At 37.7% G+C, this 21,626-nt stretch overlaps 1 protein-coding gene across 4 annotated transcripts in view; it reads left to right on the top strand.

The window, feature by feature from the left end:
* SESN1 (sestrin 1) overlaps positions 1-21,626 on the top strand; it is a 98,143-nt gene that overhangs the window by 67,745 nt on the left and 8,772 nt on the right. For 2 of the 4 annotated variants that reach the window (XM_004422192.3, XM_087443970.1), the window contains exons 2-5: positions 15,935-16,000; positions 16,795-16,995; positions 17,642-17,824; positions 19,610-19,852. In XM_004422192.3, the coding sequence (XP_004422249.1) occupies positions 15,935-16,000; positions 16,795-16,995; positions 17,642-17,824; positions 19,610-19,852 (693 nt within the window). Of the gene's footprint in view, positions 1-10,468; positions 10,642-15,934; positions 16,001-16,794; positions 16,996-17,641; positions 17,825-19,609; positions 19,853-21,626 lie in introns of those variants that run through there. The other 2 variants (XM_004422193.3, XM_087443969.1) reach the window with 2 other exon arrangements.

Here is a 21,626-nt window from a genome sequence, read left to right as displayed (position 1 = left end):
TGTGTACAGTATCTGGCATGATAAGAATGAAAACAAAATTATCACTATGTTATTAAAATCTGATATATTTTGTTAAGGTTTGGTGAAGAGATTTTATCTTTATGTTACTTTTAACCCAGGACAGTATATCCTGTTTTATAACTTGTTGTGCTCTGCTCTGACACTATATAATTTAAAAAAAATGCATCGAAGGTTGGACCTCATCGGTATCTGGAGCAGTTGAGTCCTTACCTGTTTGTCTGCTTTGTGATTGGCTGAAAGCTGTTGCTAAGCTTGTTTTTTTGTTCTTAGGGAAAGTTAAAAGTTGAGTGTGACCTATTTGAACTGCATCCTGCTGCTTTTGACTCTGCTTTGCTCTTTCTTCTGATCTAAATACTTTTTTCTGATATCTTTTGAAGTTTAGGTGTTTTTTAAACTCACCAATTGTAAATCAAATGTGCAATATTTTAAGGTTTTAATTGTATATTTGTAATTCACAAATTAAAGTACTGTGGTGTAACTTTAAAAATCTGGTTGAATAGTTGAAAGTTGAATTTTCTGATATAAAGCAAGTTCTAATTGTAGAGAGTGAACACATGATTGAAAAACCTGCCTATTACAAACACAAAAGATTATTTGGATATCAATAATATGCATATTGTTAACAAAAACTATTCCAAAGTACTTCACTGAAAAATTTATTAGGTCAACTTTTTTGATTTAGGATAAAAGCTATTATTGATCATACTGGCATGTGTGTCACTGAAGGATAAGATTGACTTTATTCATGTTTTCTAGAGAAGGGCTGGAAGGATTGATAATCCTTTCAGTATAGACCAGATGTAGGACAGGCTAAATGAAAATACTATTGGAAGGCCAGTTTGGTTTGTAATTCAGCAGACCTTCATGAACCGTTGTGATTCTAAGAGCCTTTTCCCTTTAAGGCTCTAGTTGGCATTGATGGGAATGAAACTCTGAACTAGATTCCCCCAGCACTCTGCCGGAACCAGCAGAAATCATTGGGGCATTCTCTGAACCTTAAAGCCTGACCCAAGCCCTGGGCAAATAATGTAGGGAGCTACAGATTAGCATGGATCCTCCAAACCTACCGTGAATTCTAGTTTGCAGATCAGGAGATGTGACGTATATATAAAACAGTGATATTCAAATGTGTTACTGATTTTTTTTTGTCAGCATAGTCTTTAATCAAACAATATTACCATGATTCTGATATATACAATATATAAAACTGGCATTTTATTAATAAGTGATTTCTTTAAGTTCCAATATTTAAAGTTAACGTATTTATCAAGTCAATTAGTGAGAATAATGAGGTTATTTTGTTTTAAACAAATTTTTCATTAAGGGGTTATGGATGATAGTTGCACTATTATTTCTGTATTTCCTTGTATGCATGGTTATCAGGGAATTCTGGATTCACACAGCAAAGTACTCATGTGCTGTAGCAGTCCACTCACTACTATAGATGCAGACTACTACTATAGATGCAGACAGGCATGAATTTTTTAAAAGGCTAGAGCACACCAACTATACGCTTCCTAATCACTGACGCATTCACAAGAATGTTCAAACATGTGCTCACAGAGATGGTGGAAGAAGCTTTGCTTAGTCCCGTAACTGAATTATTAGTAGCAACAAATTATTATTTTGGTGGTTTCCAAGGCATTTATACATTTGTAGGTTCCCCTGAAAAAGACAGCTCAAATTTAATATTTCATAATATCTCTAAAGTACTTGTAAGGAATAGATCCTAAGAATAAAACTTGAAAACCATTGGTAATACACAAAGAAGCCTGGTGTAGGAGGAGGCCAGGTTCTAGTTAGCTTAAAGCATATAACTTGATAAAATCAGGAATTATATTAACAGAGTAGAACTTTAGAGCTGAAATAAAGCTTGAGAGATCATGAAGTTCATTTGCCCTTCATTTTAAATTGAGGAGACTAAAACTAGAGGGGTTTTTAAGAGATTTCCAGACTGAGTTTTTGTTTTGGTTAGACTTTTTTGCAGAATTGAGCAGTAACCTAGATGACTCCCCATTTAATGCTCTTTAACAGAGTCCCAGGCTATCTGCCAGCTTATCTGTATGACTTATGTGAAAGGTTAAGTCTAAATAAAATAGATGTCTAATCTCAAACTAAGATATTTCTGCTTGTTCATAGAATTTGAGAAATTAAATGAATATAATTGGCATGCAGTAAATATTTATAGATAATGAATGACTGAATACTAAGTGGTTACATAATATTAAGATTTCTGTTCATTGGTAAAATAATAGCATTGGCATCCATACATAAATCTATGCCAAAATATATTTTTTAAATTAGAGTTATAACAAATTAAGGAAGAATATTACCTTCTCCAATTTGTAATATCTGAATAAAATCCTATTTTAGTATTTCTCAGTTATTTGCCAAAAATTAGGAAAATCAGATTTTCTGTTAATACAAATGAAATGAACTTGAATTCTGTTTAAACTTAAGCTCATGTAAAAAACAGTTTCTAAAGTAGCATTATCTCTTTTTTTATTTTTAGCTACACAGAAAGATAGTAGTGATAAGCAAAAACAAACATCTTTATTTGTTGAACTACAGTGCCCTGAATGTACCCACACCCTTTGGGCACAGGGAAAAATGGCCAATCGAGGTGCAGTGAGGATTCTCGAGGACAGAAGAACAGATGGGAAAGTTCAGTTAAATGTATTTTATTTCTAAGATGCATAATAACATGCAAGTAGTCTCTAGATGTGGTCTTGTACTTTGTGCCCAGGTTAAGGATCTACAACTTAATACCGTCTCAGAAAACAAGAGATCTCAGAAGGAGGCAAAGAGAGAAGGTGATTTAAAGGATTAAAGGACCTACAACTAAAGATCATCACAAAGGAACTGAGTGGGGTTCCTTGAGCTGTGTAACAAAAGCACATATTGTAGAGCTCTCTGCGCTACTTGGTAGTAATAATCATGGGGGGCATGGATAGGGGGTCAGGAGAGCTGTTATAAACAAAAAATAACATGATTGAAGGATTTTAGAATATTGTCATTAGGATTTTGTTTCTTTGAGTCAAAATTATCTTTAGTATGAATAAAGCATTCAAAATACTGGCATGATTAAGCTAAATGACTCATTAATACGCATTTAGCCTAAACATTTTAACCATGTGTAAATTCAGTTTTATAAAGGAAATAGATACTTGAGAGTTCAGTTCCATCAAGTCTTTGGGCTCAGGATAAGTTGAAGACATTAGGTTTGGTTTTACTCTATTTTGAAAAGATAATTTTTTATTTATTTGTTTTGCTGAGGAAGATTGGCCCTGGGCTAACATCCGTGCCCATCTTCCTTTACTTTATATGGGACGCCACTACAGCATGGCTTGATAAGCGGTGGGTTGGTCCACGCCCAGGATCCAAACCGGCGAACCCCGGGCCACCAAAGTGGAGCGTGCTTAACTGCTACACCACCGGGCCGGCCCCAGTGACTTAACTGCTACGCCACCAGACCAGCCCCCATGAAAAGATAATTTTTTATATTATACCAGATTAATATACTCCTTGGATTTAAAGTCATAAGTTACATATTAAAACCAGATCTTGCCTTATGCCTACAAGCAGAAGCACTTTGAGAATTTTTAAAATTTTCTTAGATATTTTTAGGTACAGATGAAATCCAGCCCCTCAAAAAACTATTGTAAAAATTACACAATACAGTGTATATGCATAGTCTGAGAAATATTTCCTACTTGAATATGTCATATATTTAGTATCTTTGGTTACCGTTTTTTGAGTTTGTATCATTTCCTTTTTCTCCTTCTTTAAAAGCTTCAGTTTTAAAGCTACCTTCAGTAGCTCCTAAGAACATATAGGATAAAGTCCTAACTCACTTACCTTTTTCCTGAAGCTCATCTTATTCCAAGTTAAACCCATTTCTTCATATTCAACCCAACATGATGCTGAAAAGTAATTAGCCTCTAAAAGTTTTAATGTTTCTGAATGAATTCTCCCATTTACTTGTCATATCTCAACAGATTCTTTCTTTCCTGTCATTTCTACTTAGATAGGTCTGTGGATATTTAAAGCCAAACTTGGTTACAAAATGTCCCATGAATCTTGTCAAACAGTGGTATGTATACAGGCAGTGTCTGACTTGTAGGTACCTGTCTGACTTAAGTGAGCCATATATACAATTACCCAAACCTATATAGCTGCAATCTTGTTAGTGCAGGAGAGCAGGCATAGAAAAATCAAAGAAGCTTGGAAGTATCTGTGGGTTCCCAAAGAGAAGGTGGGGAGAGACTATGAAAAATAGAAGTTGCTTAACAGAGCTGAACCCAAGGACAAACTGATTCACAAGCAGAGCCTGCCTGCCTATATAGTGACCCCAAAGTCCCCAAAAATGTTGTGTAGATGGCCCAAATCTTTTAAAAACTGAATATTGAACTTAAAATTCATTATTAAGCTTTCAATTGAGTTAAACGTCTATTAAAATGGAAACATCTCTGCGGAGTTCATTCATTCAGTACATACTTATTGAGGATCTGCTGTGTGCTGGACACTAGATCGTTGGGAATACAGCAGTGAACAAAAAAGATATTCTGATTTCACGGAGCTTACATTCTACTGAGACAGACTAAACAAATAAATTAGTATGAGGTGTCAGTCCCTCGTACAATAAATAGTGTGAGTTAGTTTAAGAAGCCTGCTTTCTTCCTAACACCTATCAGTTATTCTCAGAGGAATAGGGGTAGTGTGAGGAGCATTTAGGGGGTTGGGTAGACTCAGGTGAGTTAGGTGGTGAAGGAGTTTGGGGTAGCATGAGGTCACCAAAGGCCTGGGAAGAGACAGTGAGAGGAGTGACAAGGATAGAGAAATAGAGGAGAGAAGCTCTCAAAGATCACCTAGATCACTCATTCCATGATTTCTTTTTTTATCAGATCTGACCCTGAGTATAAGCAAAAGAGACAAATTTTTCTTTCTTACTGCCCTCTTCTTGCCCTCAGAATCAAGAACTTAGGCTAATACATAGTTATCAACGTTTTTTAAATATTCATTAAAAGAAGCAGCGCAGCTTCTACTGTTTTGAATTCAGACAGACCCGAGTTCTAATCCCAGGCTGCATTTGACTACTTTTATAACCTTGGACAAGTTACTCATACTTTATGAGTTTCTATCTACTTTATCCATGTAAAGTGCTTAGTGTCTGATATGTAGGAGTTGATAAGTTGCTGGTCTTATTAATTATCATTAGCCTGGAAAACCTGACTACAATTTAACACGTTTATTCTTTGGGGGAAAGTGATTTTCTAATTTAAAACCACTGACACTCTTTGGAATACTACTTATTTACAAATACGTGTGATGGCCTATGTTTCTAAAACCCTATGTAGAGATTTAAAACTGCATTTCTAAGAGAAGAAACCCTAAAGGAGAGAAAGAGAGCAAAGATTTGTCAACATTCTTGCTCCTTTATAAGTACTATAATTCTAAAAATTAAATTGAAGTTAAAAAAGTAGAAGACAAGTAAGAGAACAATGTAAAATTAAAGTCCAGTGCTAAAAGGATCTCAATGTACCCAAAACATGATGTTGAAAGGAAAAAAGTTCTTAGCAGACAAGCTATATATATAAAAACAGGAAGGTATGAACTAGAAGAGAAAAATTTTGACAAAATTAGTAAGCAGAAGTAATCTTATAAACCAGCCTTCATTCTAAATAAAATGTTTTAAGTGACAATAGGGCATTTTTCAAGAATGCTTAAACCACATAAATCTAACAAATCCCACTCCCACTCTTAAATGAGTTCTTTGGTTTAATGGCTGAAACGATTGCTATGTGTGTTTTCTAACCAATTATTAAATATAACTCCAATTCTAATAAATAGATCTACAAATCTATAGTACTTTAATTCCTTTGGTTAATGAGGAAATGCAATGTTTAATATGTGGCCCATAAAAATGTGATTATGCCTTTTGGCCTGATTAATATTCTTTCTGCTAAACTATATCTATTCTTTTTCATGAATTGATTGTATTTTTTAAAGTCTAATGGTTTCAGGGAAGTGCTTGGTCAGGAGAGCAGATAATTTGAAATTTGCCTCTTAAATTTCAAAAACAAGAGTATGAAGCATGATTTCCTTTCTCAAGAAATTTATCACGTTGGAGACAAAATCCACCTTTATTCCTACACTTTGCTTCATTTCCATTTTCTTCAGAGCGCCCTCTTGCCTTGACAGAATTGCCTCAATAGCCTTCCTAACTCATCTCTGTGCCTCCAGTTTTGCCCCTTCCAATATATTTTTCTAAACCTTAGCTGAAATGCAAATCTGATGTCATTCTACTGTTTAAAACTTTCAATAACTCCACAGTACTCTTAAGAATGAAATTTATATTCCTTAATGAAGTTGAACAAGGTCCCTCCATACTGTTTATCTTTTACCTAAACTCCATCCATTACTCTCCATGCCCTCTGCTTCAGACCCAATGAACTTCCTTTATTCAGCTTCCCTAATGGACCACTCTCACTCTCTCCCCTGCCTCTAGGCCTTTGTACATGCTGGTTCCTTGCTTAGAACTCTGTCTCTACTCTTCCAAACTCTCTCCCCAATTTTCTTGCCAAGGCCCCTCTGCTAATCTAAGCCCCAGCTCATATGTCTCTTCTTCCAGGAAGCCTGTCTTGAACCACCACTCCAAGTCTGGACTCTCTAATGCTTCATGGTTCTCTGCTCAGATCAAGTCATTTGACATGATTTTCTCAAGGGCAAGCTGGTACACCTATGCTTTTACCAGCTTGTTCTTGAGAAAATTAAAGTTGAGACCATTACTGCTAATGACAGATGCAGAAACCTCACTTTGATACAGCTGAGTAAGTTTACGAAAACATTTTCAGGTGAAAGGAAATATTTCAGAATTACTCTTACTTCTTGGATTAGAAGTCAGGAATCTTCCTAGAAGAAACAAAAGGTTGAAATGAAATGTTTAAATAACAGACTTTGTAAAATAGCTGCTGGCCTATAATGATAACCTGTGGTAAATATCAAAAGCATAGTCCTTTCCAATTACTGTTCTGTGCTCAGGATGTTCATCTTTTTAGTAGATGTTTATTGCGTACCTATCGCATGCCTAGCACTGGGGGTTCATTAGGAGAAGCACCTTAAGGACATCTGGCCTACTCAAGAAGTGAAATCTTTGGAAAATACAAACTTTTTATTGAATGATTTGGAACAAAACATTTCCGGAAGTGAAATCCTACACAATGATTTGCAGGTTAATACATTTGTTAAAATTCTTGGTTACTGTAGATTTATTTGGTTAATACATTTGTTGAAATTCTTGGTTACTGTAGATTTATTTGGCGGCAACCTTTTTATGTTGGAGAATAGAGTGACTAATTAATAGCACTGCTCTATTGAAAAGAGCAGAAATTAGTACTCTCTGAAGAACTTAAGTCAGTCTTTATAGAGATCATAAAGGAATGTTGACATTTAATGGCTCGAAGGACCTCAGTACACCACTGATTTAGAATATAAGTTAAAATTATCTTTCTTTTTATGTAAAGCAGCATCAAAATAAATAATCAAACTGAAATTTATTTTTTATTTATTTTTTTATTTATTTATTTTATTTATTTTTTTTTTTTGTGAGGAGGACCGGCCCTGAGCTAACATCCAATGCCAATCCTCCTCTTTTTTGCTGAGGAAGACCGGCCCCGGGCTAACATCCATGCCCATCTTCCTCTATTTTATATGGGACGCCGCCACAGCATGGCTTAACAAGCGGTGCGTCGGTGCGCACGCGGGATCCGAACCGGCGAACCCCGGGCCGCCGCAGCGGAACGCGCGCACCCAACCGCTTGCGCCACTGGGCCGGCCCCTGAAATTTTTTTTTTAAAAAAAAGAATCCTAATTGGAGCTTCCTATATAATATCAGTATATGCTTCTTCAGTTAATATTGATCATGCACTAAGTATCAAACACTACTATATGTATACGGTTTGCAGTTTTAATTTGCATTTAATTATTTTAAACCATTTTGGGGTTAGTTAAATGCATGCTTTTCCTTTACCTCTCATTAAAAAATAGAAAGGTAAGCATTCTCCATTTTGCAAATAACATAATTTTAAAAGATTTTATTTATTCATTTTTTTCCCCCCAAAGCCCCAGTAGATAGTTGTATGCCATAGGTTCGCCTCCTTCTAGTTGCTATACGTGGGACTCGGCCCCGGGTTGGACAGAGAAGTGGTGCCTTGGGGCGTGCCCGGGATCCGAACCCGGGCCGCCAGCATCAGAGCGCACGCACTTAACCGCCAAGCCACGGAGCCGGCCCAAGAAATAACATAATTTTAATGTCACAAACAAGGTTATGCCCTACTAGACAGCTAACCCCACTATTTCATTCCTTCCTCACAGCCCAACTCTTCTAGAACCAGACTCATCATTTTTCACATACTTTCCTCATTATCTAACTAGCTTTATAGCTCACAACCCCATATATCAAGTCCATTTATGTTTCCAAGTTATTCATCTACAGCCAGTTTATCTTGGAGGGTACATCACATTGCTGCAAATTGGATCACCTACCGGGTTTATTTTTGCTTGTTTGTTTGTGGCTGGGTGGGCATTTGATTATAGTTTGTTTTTGTGGCTGTGCTCAAAGGAAGGTGTTACTACACAAATTTGGGGTTCTTTTGCCTGATGCACATAAAAAACAACCAATTATTATGGCATCAGCTTTTGGAAAAAGAAATATAGCTTTATTTTGCAAGATTGATCTACAAGGAGACAGGGGGCATGTGCCCTCAGATCTGTCTCCCTGATCCAGGGCTTGGGGCACAATTTTATGGGATGAGGGGCAGGGTGGTCTGAAGTGTAGGATAGATGATTGGAGGTAAGGAGAAGTGAGGTAATTGAAGATCTGCGCAAGCTAGTCAAGCTTCATGCCTCTTCACTATGTCGCATGTTCACAAAATGGTGGCTTTACCATGATCTGAGGGTAGAGTTTTTAGCTCCTTGATGTCAAAAAGGTTACTTATTGAGCATTTGCACAGGCCCAGTTGATGGGTTAGTGGTCTCAACCGGCCTGAACTGGACAGGGGTCCCGGTTCCTGAAAGACAACTTTTAATTACTCTGTTGATAAGATGGGGTCAGTTGAACTGGTCCTGGAGGGCCCGTGGTTACAGAGTTTGGAAGCCTCTGTAGCCTTTTCTTCCATGTTAACATTAACCCCAAATTGCTTTTCTTGACCAGTAAAAAACATTTTTGGTACTTTAGCATTTTATAAAAGCAGGGTATGAGAACATATAACATTTATCTTATTTTTCTGGAGAAGATAAAAAGTAATCATTTTTAACCTGCTACTTTTAATATCTGAGGCTTGAAGAGCTAAAGGAATAACTTAGTTTTCTCTGAGACATTGTAACCTCACTCCTAAGGCTGAAACTTATTTTCATTTATGGGTCCTGGTTCTGTATCTGTCAGTATTTATTGATTTAAATTCCAGTTGTTTCCCGCTGTCAAAATGTTCCAACTTTTTTGTTTTAACCTGAGCGTGTAAGCTTTTGAAAACACAAGGGCAAACATGCAAAAAGAGATCTAATTTAGGAGTTGATTTTTTAAAAGAAGTTAATGGAGCCATGCAAGGACATAGTGTTGACACAGGACTTGAGAGATTTGCTTTCCGGATCCAACAGTGTCAGTAATTTGTGCTCTTTTATAACCTATATTTTCTGAAGTTCCTCATCAGGTTTCAGAGAGAGAAATTCTTTCTTTCAAACCCAGGGCGCTTATGAGGGAACATTAGAAATTTAAAGCCTTCAAATATACTTGGGAAGAAAAAGACAATTCAGAGATCTGCTACCAAGGCTTATTGTCTGTGTAGAAGAGTGATATTTATAGTTTCTACATAGCTTACAAAAATAATTTCACACTGAATATAGCCCATGGTCCCGTACTTGTTCTTGCATTCTGCCGCCCATTCAGCGTTGTTTGGGCATTACTGAAAAGAAAGAAGGGGAGTTTCAATGGTTTATAAAATGTAAAGCGAACTTGATTCTTCCTGGTGGGGGCAGAGTCAGCCTAGGGGTTGGTTGCTGTTTGGCTCTAGGTAAATAGACCCGAGCGGGTGGAGGGAGGGCAGGCTCTTGGCTGCTGATGCTGGGGGCAGGGGCACACTGGCCTTTCACTGAAGCCCGAGGGCTCGCGCTGCACCTTCTAGCCACAGTGCGCGCTCGCCTCCCGACCGACCGAACTGAGTCCAGACCCGAGAATTAGCTCCTTGGGGGGAACTCAGCCTGTCGAGGTTGTTTTTCGTCCGGCAGCGTCAGACCGCCCGCTAACGCCCGCCCCTCCGCGCCAGGGGGACGGGGCTCCGCGGCGCCGCGGGTCCCGATTGGTGCGCGCGGCCGCCGGGCCGGCGGAGTGACGGCGGGGGCGGGGCCGCGCGGCCTGTTTGTTAGCGCCGCCCCCGCGGTCCTCGCTGACTGAGGCTCTGCAGCCCAGAGCCGGGTGGGCCGCCCAGCGCTGGTCTCCGCGACCGCAGACGACCCCGCGCCAACATGCGCCTGGCCACCGCCGCGAACGAGGTGTACAAGGCCTCGCTGGCCGTCTCGGAGCTGCTGGGCTGCAAGCAGTGCGGCGGGGGCCGCGGCCAGGACGAGGTACCCGGGCGAGGGGCCGGGCGGGCGGGGGCCCAGCCGAGCTGCCTGGGCTGCACGGAGGTCGGGTCGCTTCCCCGCCTCTGCACCCTCACGGCTTCGGAGGACTCTCCCCGGAGGGCGCCCCTGGAGCACCCAGCCGGCGGGGGCGTGTTGGCCGGCCGCGCCCCTCAGGTCAAGGGGCGGCCTGTGGTGGGTGGGGAGACGTTGTCCAGCGTGAGTCGTCCCCGGGCAAAAAGGGCTGAGGCTGGAAGAGGCGGCCGGCTCGGTCATTTAAATGGGAGTCTCCAAACGTAAATAACGTCTTCTGGACAAGCCTCCGCAAGTCCGAACCGAGCAAAGCTCTGGTCCCACGCAGAACAGCCTGTGGAGCCTTCCCCTCAGCGTCTTGTCAAAACAGGTTACAGCACTCAGTGACCCTCACTCCCTTTGCCTCCGGCTTAAAAAAAGAAAGAAAAAGAAAAAAATACATTTGAGTCAGTTAAAAGATGCTGCTGCCTAGAATAAGTCCGTCCTGCCAGCTGTATGACGTTATGCACAGCGTTTACTTTTGTTAATTAAACCATCCCTTTTTGTGTCTGAATTAGCCTTTAGAAAGAGCTATTTGTAACATTTTGTATTTTTCCGAAGTGGTTGCAAATAGGGCACCATTCGAAAGTTACTAATATATATAACTTTAAAACGTGAACCTTTGAAAGGCTTTGATTCAAAAGGTGACAAGGGAGAAAGAGAAATAGTAATTAAAATTTGAATTGAAATCAGAACGCTCTGAGTATTGCCTTAGTTCAAGAAATCTAAATGCGAAGTAATTTCTCTGCAGCATTGCCCACTAAAATGACTCAGTTTTAGTATTTGTATTTTTTATAAATGGAGTCTACATTATGAGTATACTACGGATACTCATATAAACTTGAATGAAGACACTTTCTCATGAAGCTTGTAGAACACCAAATACTTCTAGATTTTAACGTTCATGAATACATAATATGCTTCTTGTTTACAGATAATACGACAACCTAAAAAAAAAAAAAAAACTTATAACTGTTGCTTTGGCATCTTTGCCAAAGACAGAAAACAGTGTGAAAGTGTTAAATAGTGTTTACAGTTTGTGTTTGCAGGCCCGTAACAGATCTTTTCTCATTTTGAGTAGAAGTGAGCCTCAATCATTGTGCTTGAATAGATCTGTTATTTCTGGTGGTATGTGTGTGCAGAATCCTGGTTCTTGCCCAGATCTAGAATATGTAAATATAGCCATGTAAACTGGAAGGTAAAGAGATACATTTTAGCTTGCACATTGATTACAGTGCCTATGGGATTGTGTTCAGGAAGCTGTGTATAGTTGTGTTTTGTTTTTAACGCACCCAACATGTGGGAAGATAAATTAGGAAGTGGTGCTTTATAGGAAAACTGTTCACTTTACAAAAGAATTAATAACATAACTCTTTCAAATAGCAAGCTTCCACAGTGCTTGTCAGTTAAACACTTTCCAGGAATGGAACTCCTGACTAAAGTATAGCGCACACATATGGCCTAAGTCAGCCTTACAAATCCAGTTCTTTGAAGTCAGTGAGTTTTTATTTTTCTAAAATATAGTTTGTAGAACACAGAAGTATTCATAGATGTTGGAAAAAGAGGTACCTGAACTTTCAATATTTCTAAATTCCCTCGAGTTAATGATAATTTTAAAAGAAACACTAGTACATTTTGTTAGAGTAGGAATATTTCTCTATAACACTTCTAGATTTCTTCATTTCTATTTAAAATTTTTGAATGTCAAAAGGCTAGCACCCAGTTATAGGCAATAATTCTAAAGAAGAGAGAGCGTGGGATGGCAACTTCACTTTTTACACAATATATCTTTGCCTTGTTGAAATGTGTTTCAAGAAGCACATACTGCTTTTGTAATTTTTTTAAATAAAAATTAATATCAGTGTGATGATTATTGGTTTTAAAATATCTAGACAGTTTAAAAATGCATCAAGGGGCTGGCCCCGTGGGGTAGCGGTTAAGTGCGCGTGCTCCGCTGCTGGCAGCCCAGGTTTGGATCCCAGGCGCGCACCAATGCACCGCTTGTCAGGCCATGCTGACGCGGCATCCCAAGTAAAGTGGAGGAAGATTAGCATGGATGTTAGCTCAGGGCTGATCTTCCTCACAAAAAAATAAAAAATAAAAAAAATGCAGCAAGTGCAGTGAGAAAAATAAAATGATTCAAATGGTCTGATTATTTTTACTTTTCAAGTAGTTTTGCAAGTAGGTAGACACTATAAGCCAACAAATGCTTTCTTTTTGCATTTGTGGCAAATTCTTCATTCTTTCTGCTTATATAGATTCATAAATGTATCTTTAATAAATTTGAAAAGTCTGATTAGAGCAGTACTTTCAGTATACAAACACTGTGATACAATACATATATAGTCTTTCTATGGTATTGTTCACATTCACTGAGAATTTTCATAGTGTGAAAATTAGTATTTTACACTAATGAAGAAATAGATATTATGTCAGAGATTTGCAGCAATGTTGTGAAGGCAGAGGCTGTTGCTGTCTCTTTCAAAGATGCTGATTAGGAGGATTGTTGAGAGGAATGTTAGATTCTATGTTAGTTTTTCCAGCCACACCTTCACCAAGAGCCTGTGAGGTTTGTTCTGTGATTAGCATCTACATCTGCTTTTCAGCAAGGCCATTTGCTCTTGGCATTTCTAGAATCTGCATTACCCAAAATTTGTTCAAAGTCTGTAATTCAGTTTCTTACAGCTACAGATGAAGGCATAATTGAAGTAACCTTTAGGAAGTTATGAAATGCACTTAGTTTGGCTTATGATCACCCCATTGAAGACCTGTGGTGTCTTTTTTTGATCAACATCTGCTAGAAAATAGGGTAGAACTAATTTGTCATGTGACTAGGAAAAGAAGTGCTTCAGAAGTGAGTTTTCCAGAAAACTGAAAATTTTAACCTTTTAGAAACCAGGAATACAGTTGTATAATAACAGTGGTATCTAAAAGGACCTTTAAGGTACAGAAACTCTCAAAGAGGCTCAGAAGAGTAATAATTAAAGACATCAACTCTAGAACCAGACTTCCTGCTGTTTTCAAGGTAATTGTCACCTGTTTACTTTTCCCAGAAGTTAGAGCTCAATTTGTGTGCAATGAAAGGCTAGATGGAATCAGTGATCTGCCTCCTGCCAGTAGCTGAACTAGGATCAGTTGGGATGCGATCTTAGAGCTCATCAGAGCACCCCACATCAACCCTTTGTCTTCTCTTGGGCATGAGATTAAGCAGAAAAGATCATGTCATGTTCTTGTATCTTTCTCATGTACCTAGTCTATTAACTAAGAAAGAGAGAGAACAAAGGACATCTTTGAGACTAGACTCCAAATATAGGAGAATGAGTTGATGTGAGTCTAGTAACTGCTAGTTACTATAGCAGTAACTATATTTCCCATTCTATCAGTCTTGATCAACCCTTCCTGTTTGGGAAAAACTTGACTTTTAAAAATCTATCAATCTTCCACGCCTCCCCCCATCTTTTCTTTCACTTCCTCTCTTTCCCCTCCTACCATTTCCCTTTCTGCCTTTTTTTTGTGTGTGTGAGGTGATCAGCCCTGTGCCTACATCTGCCAATCCTCCTCTTTTTTTGCTGAGGAAGACTGGCCCTGGGCTAACATCCATGCCCATCTTTCTCCACTTTATATGGGACGCCGCCACAGCATGACTTGCCAAGCAGTGCGTCAGTGCACACCCGGGATCCGAACCGGCAACCCCAGGCCACTGCAGCAGAGCGCGCACACTTAACTACTTGCGCCACTGGGGCGGCCGCTTCCCTTTCTGCTTTTACGGAGTGGCACAAACATCTTACAACCTCTTCAGCTTAGTAAGAAATTGACCCTGGTAGTCCAAGTGTGAGTTTGGCAAAATTCTGTTTTACTTAGAAATAACCTTGTATAAAATAATGAAACTGGAGTCTTAAATGTCAGAGACTCCTTTCCTTTCTTCAGTTTTTCTATTCTGTCTCCAGCTTTCTTGCCAGACTGGTACCTCATCAAGGAATGAATGTGATCTTAACACTAAGAGGTTATTAGCATAATAGGTCTATAATCTATTTCTAAGAATGTTTGGTTTTTCTTAACATCCTGTTTTAAAAGGCATAGTTTTTCACGCTAAATGTATTTCTAAATGGAACTGGGAAGGAAAGATTTGGCCATTGAAGGCAAGGAAGAGGGGAGACAGTGATACCAATATGGCCACTAAATTTGGCTGTTGGGATGGACTTAACAAAGACTTGAGAATTATATAGGACCACTGGGATAGACCCTTGCCATACCTATAGAAAAATACTCCATTTCTGAAATATTGATAGCCACTTTCTTAGAATTGTAAAACCATTGTTTTGTAATAGTTTGGTATGTAAACTATATATTTGGTATAGAAACAAAACCAACAAAATATAATTCAACCTTTTTGTTTTGAGGCCCATTATCAGTCTGGACTCATATATATATATAATGGAAAGCCTTAACAGTAGATTGTCAGTTTTTGTTAGCCATACTACACTGTCACATAAGGTATAGGATTCTAGAGTCCAGGTACAGGATTCTAGATTCACTATGTCAAAAGGCAGAAAACCATTTATTTCTCAATTACTTGAGCTGCTCTAAAATATAATATAAGCAAGGCTGATGACATTCTATAGATAAAGAAATTTAAGGCAAACTCACAAAATGAATTTCTCTAAAATTGTTTTACTCAACCAAAGAGAAAACATGCCCTGCAGTACTTTCTCTTTTGTGGATTTAAATAACTACTTTTTATTTTTCATAATATTTCTATTCTTATTGTAAAGTGTTATTATTGATTTAATAACAATTACACTTCTTTCAGTTTAAGACATCGAGGTAGAGGTTACTGCTTTTTCCTTTCCTGACAAGATACACAAGGATTGATATTTTGGTCGGTTGGGTTTTGGATACAAACTCATTGGTCTTATTTTGTATCACTGACAGTCTGCAGGGTTGGCTGCTGTGTGCTGAACTTTCTGTTCTAGACTTTCTGCCAAGTACTTTACGTAAAACTCTGGTTTTAGTGAAACAGGTTTTATTGTTTTTAGTCAGAGTCATATTACAAGCTGTTGTCAGCTATGCCATGCAAACAGAAGAGTTGGTATGTATATATGGCCATGAAAACAAACCCCCAAACAAGCCTGTCTCTGTTCAACTGGTTGTTTTTTCCTTATTCCTGTAGCCTTGGCTTATGTTGTTTACTGCTGGAGGCCTGAGATGGTATAATTTTCTTTTCTAGGAACTTGGAATTAGAATTCCTCGAACACTAGGACACGGACCAAGCAGATTCATCCCAGAAAAGGAGGTGTGTTGTTTGTGAAAGTACACAGTGAACTGTATGCTTTTAAGGAAAGCTTGCATGACCCACATTTTGGCATCTGAACAACTATTGGTCAACAACATGTTTTACAAAGAGTTGATAAGAGTTAATCATCATGCTTGGGCAGTGAATCTGTGGGATTAGAAAGCTGTTGTGGTCATGTTGATTTCTAGTATTGCATGATGTTTTTCTAACACCCATGTTTAATCAAGGAAAGGCAAGACCTTTTTTTGACCAATGATACTCCTCTGCTTATATTTTGATGTTGTTTAGGTGTGCCCGTAAACTGAGTTACTTGGTCTTGACCATCTCCACATGCTGGTATCAATGCTAGATTGGATCTTTAATTCTAAATATGTAAAAGCTCCTATGCTTTGTTTTCACAAGGATTGTTTGCTGTTAGTTAATTTTGGTTCTCCTTAAATTGAGTAAGAGTAGGCGTTGTTATAAGGAAAGGCTTTAGTGTCTGTTTGCAAGCTCTGCAAGTTTGATAATCTAAATCTGCTTCTTTATCTGGATTCTGGCCAAGTTCTGCAAGCAGCTATCTAGATGGCCTTTAAAGTTCGGCCTTTGTTGTTTATCCCTTACTACATAATATGTGACTGTTTATTCTTCTGTCTTGCTCCCAGTTGAGTTAAATTTGTAGAATTATAACCTCTCTCTCTTAAGCCAAATTTAATCTGCTTCTAGATGACACTTAGAATGCAGTGCGTGCATATTTTCTTTCTTTAACACTGATTTACAATTTATGTAACCATGGTTTTGCTCTCTTTTTACAGATTCTCCAAGTGGGGAGTGAAGACACACAGATGCATGCTTTATTTGCAGATTCTTTTGCTGCTTTGGGTCGTTTGGATAACATTACATTAGTGATGGTTTTTCACCCACAATATTTAGAAAGTTTCTTAAAAACTCAACACTATCTACTGCAGATGGATGGTCCTTTACCCCTACATTTTCGGCACTACATTGGAATAATGGTTTGTAAACATTCAGTGAAAAATTCTGTATGCCTGCTTTTTTGAATCTTTTTAAGAGATGGTTAATGCTTTAAACACAAGGATAAATACTTATATTCTGACTTCTAATTGGATTCCTTTTAGGTAGTATCCGTTTTTCCTCTTTCTAAAGTATGCTGTCATGTATAACAAAAAAAGAAATGTGTATTTACACACTGTTGAGAACCATTTTCCATTAAATAAGAGAATAAAGTAGAACACAATAAAGTAGAAAACAATATCTATTTCACTATTATAAATAGTTCATGTTGACACAAGTGGTGCGACTCTTGTTGGATTTGTAAATAATATTCCATTATTTTATGGTCGGCACTTTGAGTTTCTTCTTAATCTGAGGTTCTGAAAGTTGGTATATAAATAAAATTTTAAAGCCCAAAAAAAAAAAACAAATTTTGTTTGCTCCTGGAATATTTTTGAGGTACTTTCTGTGGTGTAGGATGAATTTTTTAAATGTTTATATGAAAACTTCATTTCTATGGTTTATGGAAAATTTGAAAATATACTAATCAAAAACTTAGTTGTTTTGCATATTGTAAAGAAAAAGAATTTGTAGTTGTTCAAGATTTTAATATTTGTAGTTAGAATAGTCTTTTTGTTTTCTCTTAAGGCTGCAGCAAGACATCAGTGCTCCTACTTAGTGAACCTCCATGTAAATGATTTCCTTCATGTTGGTGGGGACCCCAAGTGGCTTAATGGTTTAGAGAATGCTCCTCAAAAACTACAAAATTTAGGAGAACTTAACAAAGTGTTAGCCCATAGACCTTGGCTTATTACCAAAGAACACATTGAGGTAAGTAGTGAAGTAATATATCTAGGGCATCAGTTAAAAAAAAAATTTAATAGACTTTATTTTTTAGAGCAGTTTTCTGTTCACATAAAAATGGCACAGAAAGTACAGAGTTCCCATATTTTACTCTCCTCAACCCCCTACCATTCACCGCCACACAGTTTCTCTTAACATGTGGCATTAGTATGATACATTTGCTGTAACTGATGAATCAATATTGATATATTACTATTAACTAAAGTCTTAGGGCTCACTCTTTGTGTTGTACAGTTCTGTGGGTTTTGACAAATGCATAGTGTCGTGTACCCACCATTACAGTATCATACAGAATAGTGCCACTGCTCTAAAAATCCCCTGTGCTCCCTATATTTCATGTCTCTCCACTTCCCCCTGAACCCCTGCAACTACTTATCTTTTTTACTGTCTCTCTTGTTTTGCCTTTTCCAGAATATACCCTTTTCAGACTAGCTTCTTTTACTTATCAGTATACATTTAAGGTTCCTCCATGCCTTTTCATGGCTTAATAGCTCATTTATTTTTATTGCTGAATAATACTCCAGTGTATGGATGTGCCACAGTTTATTTATCCATTCACCTATTGAAGTACATCTTGGTTACTTCCAGTTTTTGGCTATTATGAACAAAACTGCTACAAACATTCATATGCAGGTTCTTTGGTGGACATAAGTTCAACTCAGTTGGGTAAATAACTAGGATTGTGACTGCTGGATCATATGGTAAGCCTGTGTTTACTTTATAAGAAACTGTGAAACTGTCTTCCAAAGTGGCTGTACCAGTTTGCATTCCCACCAGCAATGGATGTGCATTCCTGTTGCTCCATGTCCTTGCCAGCATTTGGTGTTTTCCATGTTTTGGATTTTAGCCATTCTGACAGGTGTGAAGTGGCATCTTGTTGTGGATCTTTTTAAAACATTATCTTAAACTAGTTCCTTCTGATTCTATTTATTAGTAAAGATAATAGAATAAAAGTAGATTGACATTCTCTAAGAGTATCCACCATCCAGTAGAAATTCTCGAAAATACATATTTTTGGTTTTTCTATTTTATAGAACATTTTAGATATTGTTACATAATTGAACCATCTTATTATCAAGAAAATATAAGATTTGAATATGATTAATACATTGTCTACTATATTGTCTAGTAATGAAAAATTACACAAGATTATAAAATAGATAATGAAGCAGAAAGAACACAGATGTAAGACTTTGAAGAATTGTAGACTTTACCTTGGGCATAATTTTTAAAATAAATATAATTTGATGATTTGGATTCAGAGTCAAGTTGTTCAAACTGCTACCGTAAAAATTCTTTGAGGAGGCCTGATGATAGAAAAGCACAGGCATTTTTATACAGTAGCTTCCACTTTAAACATATATTTATTACATTTGGTTTGAGACTTTAAACTAACAACATAGTTAATGCATTCATAATCCAGCATCTAAAATATGGCAACTGCTTTTAAACAAAATGCATTCTATTACATTTTTAAATCAGAATTTCAGAAAATCAAAATAATGTGACATTATCAGATTGTTAAGCTGTATTTGTGAATTCATATTCATAAAAATTAAACTAGCAAATTCTGGGTTCTACATATCTCAAATTGTAATTTTACACTAGGTTTTATGTAATGACTAATCTTGTTTCCAATAGATTAAATACCAAGATGAACTATATACTTTCACCAACACCATACTCCAGTATAAAAATATGTTCACGCCATACTCCAGTATAAAAGTATGTTCTCATTTTTTTTTCCCTAAGGGACTTTTAAAAGCTGAAGAGCACAGCTGGTCCCTTGCAGAACTGGTACATGCAGTGGTTCTACTCACACACTATCATTCTCTTGCCTCGTTCACATTTGGCTGTGGAATCAGTCCAGAAATTCATTGTGATGGTGGCCACACGTTCAGACCTCCCTCTGTTAGTAACTACTGCATCTGTGACATTACAAATGGCAATCACAGTGTGGATGAGATGCAGGTCAACTCAGCAGGAAATGTTTCAGTAAGTATCTGTTATTTGTTACAGGATTGTCATAAGGCTAATGAGAATAATTGCTGTTATTTCTTCATTTGGCTTCTTAGAAAATCCACCCTGTTAAATCCATGGTGATATTAGGCCCCTATACCTGTTCATTCAGCAAGTGTTTATTGACTGCCTCCAAATGCCCAGCACTAATCTAGTGCTAAGGGATATACAAAATTATAAGACCCTCTAGAAGGTTACACTTGGGTAATTTTAGGATCAGGAGCCACCAGCACGTGCCCCATGAGAGCCAGCTAATATTGAATGGCTACTGCAGTGAGGTGAGGGGAAAACAGTGCAACTTGGTGGTGGAGACTTCCTGATGCCAATCACATCCTTTTCTTCCCTTTTGCACAAAAGAAATAGGCTGACTTCTTAATGGTTTATGTTTTAGAAGATTTCATCAGCCTTGACCTGGAAATTTCTCAAGTTCTCTTTTATGTATAACTTTGCACAAATATATATAAACGTGAATGTAAATTTATTGAAATGCTTTCACCTCTATTCCTTCTCTTCTCTGGTTTTTATATTTTCTCAGTTTTGTTATTACTTTGAAACAGATCAGAATGAGTTGAATTATTTAAAAGCAAATTTTAATTCCTGTATATGATGGGTCAGAATTCCCTCTGCATTCTTTTGCTGTAGTGTCAGAGCAAGACTTTATGTTTCCAAAGAGAAATCACAGAAATTGCATCACAGTCTTCTGAATACTTTGCACAGATTTTCTCAGTTGTATTATTCCTTTGAAACAGATTTGGACAGGTTGAATTGCCTTTAACTTATGTATTTGACTGTGGGCAGGCTATCTAACCTCTCTGAGCCTCCATTCTTTCATGTCTAAATAAAGGTCAAATGCAAGATTATTGTGAGGTGTAAATGAAATACCTCTAAAGATGTGAAGGGCCTAGTACAGGGCTTGGCATTTATCAGGTGCTAAATAAGAGGTAGCATTTACATATGGTGAGATCAGCACATGAAGGGAAATCATTTTCCCAAGGTGGACCACTACAGTGTGCTGACAAGGCCCAAGACCATCAGTTTCACCCTCTGTTGAGCTATCTTGATTCATGTTATAGGCCTGTATATGACCACTTATTACTTCTTAAAGCTCAGAGGTTCTGAGATGGTCCAAGGGAGAGCATATCAGTTGCTAGGATGCTTGGAGTTGGATTGTTGTCCTTCCCCACCTTTGATTTAGTACAAGGCTAAATAAAAAGTACTTGATTGTTTCTAGTTATCCCTCTATTAAATGAGAGAATAGTGAAATAATAGAAATTTTTTATTTTTCTAGTAGATAAGTTTCCTATTCCCAGGTGTTGAGTTGGCTGCTTTTAGAAGGTTTACAGCCCACACTGATGGCACTTGACAGTGAGCTGATGTAGCTTATTCTTTGGTATAACTGTTAGGATCATATAAAAATATAAAGTACAAGTAGTATAGACTATTTATTTGTTTCTTAATATAGAATTATCCTGACAATCATTCCACAACAAATATTTCTTGAATATCTACTATGTATGTGTAAGGCACTATGCTAGGCTCTGAATATATACTACTAAATTAAACAGGTCACCTGCCCTTATGAAGGTTTGGTCTGAAGGTGGCAGGCAGTAAGCCAGTATCATGCAGTAACAATTACAAACTGTGATTGGTGCTCTGAAGGAAAGAGCAGAGTGCTGTGTAAGAATAATGAGGGTGGCTAGGTTGGGGGTGGGGGTCAGGAGAAGCATGTAATCTGACACCAGAAGGACCT

Source organism: Ceratotherium simum, chromosome 19 (genome assembly GCF_057802395.1).
Source record: "Ceratotherium simum simum isolate JZ-2026a chromosome 19, ASM5780239v1, whole genome shotgun sequence".
Classification (NCBI taxonomy): Eukaryota; Metazoa; Chordata; class Mammalia; order Perissodactyla; family Rhinocerotidae; genus Ceratotherium; species Ceratotherium simum.
This window is presented reverse-complemented; position numbering and strand designations above follow the sequence as displayed.